Below are 10,063 nucleotides of genomic sequence, written 5' to 3'. Positions count from 1 at the left end.
GGTCCAACGTGGATGCTGGCCGTCCTACGTGGCACGACCCGCACTAACGTGGACATTGTAATCACAAAGGATGGTGGTTCGTGGAAATCAAATAAGTCAATCACAATAATTCACTTCTCGCTTCCAAAACTCATGCATAACGTTTAGAAATACAAGCATATGACAAGACAAACCATGTCCAGCAAAAGAAAAGGATAAATTGCCTTTTCACTCGGTCTTCCCCATTTGTATTAAGATAATTTGTGGCCAAAAGAGTTCGAAAACACTCACTTCAAGGTGATTTCTGTTTAGATCCACCTTTCAAATTTTCAATCACTCTCATTTAACGGAAATGATATGATGCAAAACAGCACACGGCCCATGAATCGAGAGCTCGATATAAGCCTCCAACTCCAATACGGTTCGACTTGGTTTATCATGTGATTGTATCTCGCTTGTCTAGAAAAGGAAAAGAAAAAAGAGTTTGGATTTGAGAATTTAAAGAGCAGTTGAAGGCTCTGATAATGAACGGCTTTGGAAATTCAATGGCTTGATTGATCACTATTATCGAAAACTACATGATCTTTCTAGGTGGAAGCATACAATGAAGCGGTCTCTACACTCCCTTTCATCTGTTTTGGAAGTTCACTTTTGCAATGGCACAAGCGAATACAGACGTGAAAATTAGCGGAAAGGTCAAAAGCACGATGGCTACGATATAGAGTTGATCGTAGTGATATCCGAAATAACTTTCCAGGAAGGCGCTGATCGTTGTTTGTTGTCCATGAACTGTGATCTCTTTATGGATGTCTCCGTATTGCGAACTAAGCAGACCTCTCAATGACCACGCGTTCGGGCATATCCAATAAAACCAACGCCACCACACCGGAATTTCCTGTCAAAAGGGTTGGAAAAAGACGAGCAGTTAGATGTGTTAAAGGATAACTAATATTCATGATTTAGCGTGACAGATATGCTTCCGCCGTTTCTTGAAGGGGTAGCAGAAGTTGAATCAGAGACTTACGGGTCCGGGAATGAGGAACCCGCAGAATAGATTGAACATGGTGTAGGAAAAACTCACGAACAATGCAGCCACTTGGTACGTCGGTGTCAGTGAAACCAGCATCATTCCGAAGTAATTGGAATAGAGCAGCGTAAAAAACATGGTGTAGAAGTACCAGAACACTTTATAGAATGAGACGTAGAAACCTATGGCAGGGAATGTGATCAGCACAAACAGAACCGCTTGCAGGAATATGTATGGAATTTCGATGACCACCTGCAACATACTTGAGGGGCATAATATCTTTGTTAAGATAGGGAAGAAGAACGAGAAATATATTAGTAATTAGTCGAGAGAATACATAGCAAAGGAGCATGAATCAGCGACCTGAGCAAATGAATAGGACCACGACGAGTACATTCCCGCGAATCTTTCCCTGTAGACAACGATACGTTCGGCAGCAACAAATGGCAAAACCGAAGTGCAGCTGCCTATCCCCGTGACTTGCACAAAGGCAAACAGTGATCCAAGTATGTTGAGAATATCCTGCTCGTCATTTCTTCAAAACAAAGAATCATGTTTCAGCATCTTAGATTGTAAGTTTTACAAGGTACTAATCCCGATGTTTGACAAGCTATAAAACATTTTTTCCGGACTAACTAGGTTTATGAATGTTGGAATTTGTGATCCAATTTCTAGAGCCTTTTAGGATGGGCATGTGCAGTCTTAAAAATATTTTACAGAAAACATGGTTGCTACAAAAGATATTGTAAACAAAGTCTAAAGTTGGTGCTGTAAGTCGGTGGAAATGCCTATAAATAGGCAATACTCATTCATGTTGAGTGTATGGGGAGTTGAGAATAAACTCCATACCCTTGTACTCCTCCACCAACACCAACATTTCCTCCTACAACTTTGTATGTTCTACCTTGTTCCCTTGTCCTCTATCAAATATGTCCTACACACACTTGCACAATTAACCAAAAACTATTATTGATATCGAAACCATGCTTCCGCGCATTCCCAATTTTTTAACAATGAAGAACAACTTACATTTCCTTTCCTTTCTGCCAAAGGAGAGAGGCACACAACAAGGAAGATGCCGTGATGAATAGCAGGCGCACCAGGTTGTATTTAGGGCTTCTCCAGTAGGTTAAATGTTGTTTCCACAAGCATGTTTTGAACTGCTCCCACCTATTTTGTGGGAAGCGTGCAGAGAAACTTATTTCTTTTGTGCCAGCCGCTGGCAAACTTAGCTCTCTAACTAATTCTAGGTTCGTCCTACAAAGATCAACAAAATGTAACGGCAGACATGGTGTCATTTTCTGGTCAGCACTCCAAGATAGCATCACATGAGAGACAGAAGCACTGAATTTTGCAAATTGTGTGCTTAATGAGCACTTACTGTGTGCTTAACGTGTGCTTTCTACATTAGTCTACTGTATGCTTACCTGCATCGCTCAGACTCCTTATAAATGACGCTGTAGTCTATACGAAGTTGATCTTCTAGCGAAGGACTTGTGATTTCCAGTATCCACGTAGCAGGATTGTAATTATTCTTGATTTTTGGCACTGCAGGAATACTCTGCACAAGGGAAATGTAGGGATTCATTAGTCAAGCTTTCTTAATTCAATTTAAGTTTTTTCATATCCAGTGTAGATTACCTGATAAGACTATTCAATAGTTTTGCCTATTTCGTATAATTTTCTTCCTTTTGGTTATATCAGCATTGTTTGCAGCTTATAATAGAAGCAATTCTTACTTAACGACGTGCAAATTGTAGAAAAAGAAGTATAAATTGAAGTGCTCACGCCTGAGGTGTAAAACTTACCTCAAAATATTCAACAAGCTTATTTGAATGCTCGCCAAGCTCTCCAGAGTATATCATTTCACCTCCTCTTTTCATCAGGATTAGCTGGACAGTTTATCAAATGCGATATGCTTCAGTTATGTTCTTCTCAGTTATCAATGCACTTAAAGAAAACATGTGGAGGGAGCAGTGAATCGTGCAAGAATTGACATGTGATTGTAATATACACCAAAACTCTATTGTCTAAGCGTAATTACGGCGAGTAGAAGAGACTGCTATAGAAACAAATGCATTAGCAAGTTACCTCGTAAAAAGCCTCAAATATGTCAATGCTTGGCTGGTGAATTGTACACACAATTGTCCTCCCTGTGCTAACAATATTCTTCACGACTCGCATTACAATGGCGGCTGCTCTGGCATCAAGACCAGAAGTAGGTTCGTCCATGAATATGATCGACGGGTTAGCAACAAGCTCCACTGCTATAGTCAGCCGTTTACGCTGCTCAGTTGATATACCGGTTACACCAGGAGCACCAACTATAGCATCTTTTATGTCATCTAGCTCAATCATTTCAAGTACTGCAGCCACAAATTCCTGATTGACAACATAGAATTCAGTTGCGATGCAGATTTAGCTACTAATTAATGCAAAATCTCATTACTCGATCTGTGACGCGAGAGACCATATACAATTTTTGTCTTCTTGCTGGTTTGATCAACACGAGAATATCTAGTGCACACAAGTTCTTCGTCCTCACTAGACATCTGTTAATTATAGATACATACACATGATATGCTAAAATCTGTCCATTTGAGGACAAGATTTAGCAGTTGATTGGCACATATATGGACAAGACTGTCAACAAGATTTATCCAGCAATTAATAAAAAAGATTGAAATTCGTGTCTCAATACGCGATGTACAAAAAACTTCCTGGTTCTATCCACTTTTTGAAAGCTCTGATGCTCAATCTGTTTGTTCCAAGTTTGATTCCTGCTCATATATCAAGGAATAGGGTATCAAAATGATTGGCATATTCAATCCAGATGAAGAAATCTTACGGCTCTCGTATTTGTGTCAATGTGGGCTGGCAACCTTAACCAAGCTGAGTATGCCACTGATTCCTCAATTGTAACTTGTGGAGAATGTATGTCGGTTTGCTCACAGTAGCCAGATATTCTGGCATACGCAGCTTGAACTTTAGGATACCCTCCAACCTTTATGTCTCCTTCGATAAAACCGCCAGTCTTTCTTCCTGAAAGAACATCCATTAATGTTGTTTTCCCTGCGCCACTGACGCCCATCAAAGCCGTTAGGACTCCGGGTCTGAGTGCTCCGGTAATATCTCGAAGAAGTTGTAGTCTTCTCTCTGGGAAACCTTGCTCTCTCATTTTCTGGGAAACATTGGAGGGTCTGTTATGCCAATCATTAATTGATATGATAGGCACAACAATACAAGTTCAGCCACTGAAATGCCTCACCTTGGGTGTTTCGACGAAGTACCGAACGTTTTCGAATGTTAGAGTTGTGGGTTCAAATGGTAAAACCATCCCTATACAATTTTAAAATTGCAATTGTCACTGGTAACAAAGGCAATATAACCTTATCCAACCATTCATTTGCAGTTTTGCAGATTTTAAATAGATGATAGTTAACTAACTGCTTATGAATCTTCTTACCCCTAACTTTTGTTATTGCAGTATCGTTGTTAGCCACCTGTTCTCTTAGAGTAGGACGGTTAATGTCTCTGTCTTTACCCAGCTGGGAGAGCTTCTTACTAGAGACAACAGCTTGAGATCTACTCGGAGCTGCGATTAGCCAATAAATGCATGTTTTTTAGTGAAAAATGTCAACCTGCTGAGAATATTCTTAGGTTGAATTTTCAATTACCTTTAGAAAAACTCAGAGCACAGGTGAACCCAATGTTGAAGACCAGCCAGAATCCAATCAATGACCCAACTGATATCCAGTAAAAGTTGTCACTAAAATCTAGACCACGCTGTTTGAGCACTTGTTGCCCCAGAGTGCCATTAAGAGATGAAACCTACGAAGGATAATTAAGCCTGTTAAATACTAAACACTACCATCTTCATGTGAAATCCATTCATGTGAGACTGGTTTGTTCTTCAAGATGTCACCTTTTGCCACCTCGGAGCGAGAAACTCATTAACTGAAGCACCTATTTCTGCATATGACAATGGAGATAACCAGAAACCCCACTTCAACCAACCAGGTAGAGAAGCTGCAGAGAGACACGGTCGCTAAGTTCCTGTCACTTTCCTAAATTCACTACCATTAGAACTGGTAAAACTGAACTTACGTTTTGGGATGACAAAGCCACCGAATAAAAACAAAACAAGTAAGGAGAATAGACCGGAAATTGCTGCAACCGGGGGGTTTTGAACCATGGAAGCTATCAATCGGAACATTGATATTGATACTTGATGCACTAGGAAGAGCAGGATCAATTGCTTAAAGAACCTGACAGTCATCGAATAAGTTGGAAGTGAGAATGGCTAAAATTCAGATCAGCTCTCTGATATAGTGAATGTCAGAATTACCTTTGTGGCTCAGGACTATAACCAACTCCATAATAGGTAATAGCTGTCCACAGAAACGCATCAAGTAAAGAGAATGGAATTTTCAATACGGCTGCTGGAATGGTATAAGCCCATGCAGGGTAGAAGAAAAAATCTCGTTGCTTGTAGAAGACTCTAAGTCTGGAAACCGTCATTGCCAGCTCCTGAATGCCAATAACCATGAGTCGGATGAGAGCGTAATATAGGGAGCCCATGAACAGATCCGCATGCACCAAATCGAGTTCCATTCGTGTGCGCAAGAAGACGGTCACTGTTATAACTGCAATGACCACAAGCTGCAAAGAGAAACCACCAACTCGATGAATTCCGCGTACATTTCTCATTAAATTATGTGTTGTGACTGCACATTTTGAGTCCCAACGGGCAATTACCTGCGCTGATTTGAAGACATGAACAAACCAGTTGCACTTCATGAGGAGCCATTCTCTCGAAAGGCACGCTTTGAACAACTCCCACTTTTTTAACGAGTAAATTTCGAAAGATAAGGCACTTCTGTGAAGCTCAGTTTTCACGAAAGGCCTGGCAAGATCCTCGTCTAGGTTCTTTCCCATTGGAAATTCTTTAAACATCCTTGCAAACGTGCTTGGAGATATGAAATTATAAGTCCGGTCTTTGTGATGCCAGTATGGTGCCTGGTCCTTTTTGGAAACTACCTGCCAAGAATTCCCAAAATCAAAATATGTCAGCGCTAACCTTGCACAGTTCGGACATCCCATTTTTAAGCGAGAGTGCATACTTCTTGGAGAAAGTCAGCAATGCCTTTTCTCGTCGGACACTTGAAACCACAGTGTTCAAAGAACTTGAGAACATCAGTCCGAGGTCCATGGTACACGATATGTCCCTCTGCCATTAGAATTATGTCATCAAAGAGATCAAAAGTCTCGGGTGCTGGCTGAAGAAGCGACACCAAAATAGTGGACTCTGTTATGTGTGCCAATTGCTGCAAGCATGTAATGATCTGAAAGGTAGTAGAGCTGTCCAAACCCGTTGATATCTCGTCCATAAATAAAACTCTCGCCGGACCAATTATCATTTCCCCTGGAAGAGAGAGCACTGTGAAAGATCTGTAATGAAGCCTAAAACTTTCAATGTGACATTGAAACTGTTCGTATAAATTTCTCATCATTCGCTGTAAGTTCACGTAATACTAACCAGTTGTCAACCTTCTCTTTTGACCGCCAGAAATTCCTCTGTTCATCGCATCCCCTACAACTATATCTGCGCAGATGTCGAGTCCAAGAACCTGAAAAGGCGAAAAATGACAGCAACAGTGCAAAAAGAATATGCGTGGAAAATATACTTCTCAATTTGTTTTCTCATTGGAAAACTTACCTTCAATATGTAGTCTGTTTGGAGTGTCCTTTTCAGTCCTCCTATTGATATTGCCTGTTCATATCGAATAAAGTCATCAGAAACCAGTATTTGCCAATTGCTTCTATAACTGGAAAATTGAAAAATAAAAAAAAGATTAATCCAACTTTGTGCAAACATTAACCTTCATGTATGTGTCTATGCTTGGCTCTGGATTAATTCCTGCTTGCTTCTCCCTTTTACTAACTTCTTTCAATATGTCTTCAACCAAAAGCAACATAAATAGGATCAGAAATGATCACTGGAACAAACAATAACTTCCAGGCCGGAGAATAAACTGGTACCTGCCCTTCCTCCGATGCCCTGACAACGCGCAGAGAAGTCCAGCGTCTCCCTCACGGTCATCTCGGAAATATGCAAATCATATTGGCTTATATAGGCTGAAGTCTTCTGAGGAACAAACTCATTCAGCTTGTGACCATTGTAGGAAATCTCTCCCTTAACCTTGATCCATACATCATTTATCAATTCCACCAATCTTACATATATGCATAATCATTTGCGTCTGAATATAGTTTGAGTATAGTAGCTATTCTTGTCAGCATGGAACATCTCCAATAGACTGAATACCGAAAAGGTTATACCTCGAGCGATTTCTCTGATTCGCCTGCTAATGCTTGTAATAAGGTGGTCTTTCCGCATCCCGGTGGACCTAGCAATAGTGTCATCCTGCGACAACTCCTCGAGATGTAGATTATGCTGTATTGCAGCATCATAGAAATCAACTTGTGAATCTAAAAGAGTGCGTATGCTAAGCTTTAATACTAACCTCGCAGGTTTAAGGATGCCGCTAATGTTCTTGAGAATTCTCATCTTGTTCCCCTGATACCTGCAGCCAACCTTATTTGTTGGAGCCTGCTTCACAGAGAAAAATGGATCATGGTTCTGGTGTTTATGTCCTATGATTTTTACCAGGATGGATTACAATAGCTTGATAGGATAGAGAAGCAGTTGCATGAGCTAATAAGTTTGCTACCAAATAAGCCAATAAAAGATAACAAAATCGAGTCAAAAGGAGTTGTATTAATTCCCCTTAAGACTCCTTAGATTGTAAAGCAGGTGCAACTGGATTTTCCATAGGTTTCATTAGGAATTTATCTTGCGAAAATAGGTAATTAGTTTCTATATAAAGGCATAGTGCAACACGTATGTCGCACCCCATCCATTCACAGTAAGTGAAAGATTTGAAATTAGATGTTTTTAATGCATGTCCCATTAAGAGATAGATATTCCAAAACTGCCAATTTTCTAATCGTAAGATCGATTTGCATAATGTGGCTCATATGATGTTTTTTCCTCATGTCTCAAAAGTGATTCTTTGATATTCCAACCTTCAAAAAAAAAGTTCCAAAAGCAGTAGGGCAAGTTATCAGTGCATAGTTTCTACAAAAATAAAATAGTTTGTTGTTACTTTAATTATATCATTATTGACCAATCTTTGGAAAGGGTTAATTCTACGAAAAATCCATAACTGCTACATATTTGATAAATTTAACTAAAATTATTTTTTTAATCATAAAAAATCTCAAATTGGCACATGACAAACTTACCGTAAACTAGGATGTCAATGATTCGGTTCGGTTTGGATTTTTAGGAAAACCGAACCGAACAGTTTGAATGTGTGCTTTCGAACATTCGGTTCAGTTCGAATTTTTAGGAAAACCGAACCGAACCGAACCGAACAGTTCGGTCTTTCGAACTGAATCGCGTTTTCGGTTCGGCTCATATCCGGTTCGTGTGGCCTTTTGGTTCGGAGCAAGCACACCCCTACCCTCCCCTTCCCGACCCAGCCCGGTGACATGGCCACGTCGTCCCCGAGCTCGCCATCGCCCTCCGCCACAGCCGCGAGCTTCCCCGAGTACAAGGAGGCGGCGGTGGCCAAGAAGTCCGATGCGGCTTGCCGCCGCTCCTCCTCTTCTTCTTCTTCATCGTAGCTCTGGCTCTCTGCAAGAAGCTCCTGCACTTCCTCTTGCCGTACTCGCTCAACCACTCGTTGAAGCTCCCGAACAAACCAACCACCCTTCTTCTTCAAGTTAAAGGGTTTGAGGAGACAGATTGCAGAGATGTGGGGGGGGGGGGGGAAGAAACAGGAGGGATTAAAAGATCGAAGCCAAGAAGCTTGCTGCGGCAGAAGAAGAGGGCAAAACAGTGCCTTTTGCTCTTTTTCTCTCCTTGTGATGCTGTGCAGAGGGAGAGAGAGATGGTCTGTGGCATCGCTATCAGAAGGAGACGCAGGGAGAGAAAAGTGAGTGGGAAGAGAGAGAAAAGGGGGAGAGAGTTGCGGTTCAGAATTCTGAACAGTGAGAGTGAGGAGAGAGGGTGTACGTGAAGGGAAGAAAATAAAAAAGAAATCGAAATTTGATCCGATCCTATTCGAAATCCGAACCAAATCGAATAATCAACTAACCGATTTTTTTTACTTATTATCCTAACTGAAATTCGAACCGAATTGAAAATACATGAATTTTCGGATCAGTTTCGGTTTCAGTTCGATTTTCGGTTTGGTTTTTGACACTCCTATCGTAAACTAATTTTTTGACCATCAAGAACCCTAAACTGATATATTTATGACAAATTTACCCTCCGTTAAATTGGATTAATATCACCAAAATCATAAATGGGTACACTTGTGATAAACAGGGTAAAACCTCAAACTTGTACATCCATTAAATGTCACGTGTTATCTAATTCGGAAATTTGACGATTAATTTAATGGAAACTAGCGGAGGATAAAATTATCACAGATGTACTGGTTTAGAGTTTTTGGTGATCAAAAAATTAGTTTAGAGTAAATTTATCACAAGTGTACTAATTTATGGTTTTTCGTGGTGTTAATCCTCTTAGGAAATGTTTAAGCTGGAATGAGAGATAATGAGACAGAGAAGAAAATCTCACATAGAAGACGGACTTGAGTGTGTTCCAAAGAGTAGGTATGTGTTCCCCATCAACGGCTTCGCTATCAGCTTCTATGCACAAACCCTCATATCTCACTTCCACGGTCGGTAATTCAAGACCCGCCCTGCAAAATTAATATCACATTAGCTGCACTTTGTCACAGGAAATAATTGAACATGCAAGAAGTAAAAAAGGTTAATATCACGAAAAACCCTAAATCGGTACACTTGTGATAAATTTATTCCGAACTAACTTTTTGACTCACGAAAAACCTCAAACTGGTTCACCGGTGATAAAGTTACCCCAAACTAATTTTTTGACCACCAAAAATCCCAAACTAATACACTTGTGACAAATTTACCCTCCGTTAAATTAGTTTAATACCACAAAAAATCATGAATTTG

General features: G+C 40.4%; 1 protein-coding gene across 1 annotated transcript; it reads right to left on the bottom strand.

Annotated features, from left to right (window-relative positions):
• Positions 1-468: 468 nt before the first annotated feature.
• Positions 469-8,101, bottom strand: LOC115689510 (pleiotropic drug resistance protein 3-like). The gene is made up of 22 exons (XM_056306958.1): positions 7,534-8,101; positions 7,349-7,433; positions 7,049-7,208; positions 6,889-6,965; positions 6,726-6,779; positions 6,546-6,636; positions 6,130-6,431; positions 5,765-6,046; positions 5,355-5,668; positions 5,114-5,274; positions 4,932-5,035; positions 4,684-4,837; positions 4,473-4,601; positions 4,275-4,345; positions 3,855-4,187; positions 3,098-3,388; positions 2,815-2,898; positions 2,434-2,567; positions 2,036-2,263; positions 1,370-1,541; positions 1,004-1,258; positions 469-874 (listed from the first exon to the last, which is right to left on the bottom strand). The coding sequence occupies exons 1-22, from the start codon at positions 7,575-7,577 to the stop codon at positions 608-610; spliced, it is 3,792 nt and encodes a 1,263-aa protein (XP_056162933.1). The 5' UTR covers positions 7,578-8,101; the 3' UTR covers positions 469-607.
• Between the last annotated feature and the right edge of the window lie 1,962 nt (positions 8,102-10,063).

The sequence above is a fragment of the Syzygium oleosum genome, unplaced genomic scaffold (genome assembly GCF_021117445.2).
Source record: "Syzygium oleosum isolate NSW1041296 unplaced genomic scaffold, Sole_v2.1 Sole_v2.49, whole genome shotgun sequence".
In the NCBI taxonomy this organism is placed as follows: Eukaryota; Viridiplantae; Streptophyta; class Magnoliopsida; order Myrtales; family Myrtaceae; genus Syzygium; species Syzygium oleosum.
The sequence above is the reverse complement of the archived record's forward strand: the minus strand, read 5'-3'. Positions and strand labels throughout refer to the sequence as shown.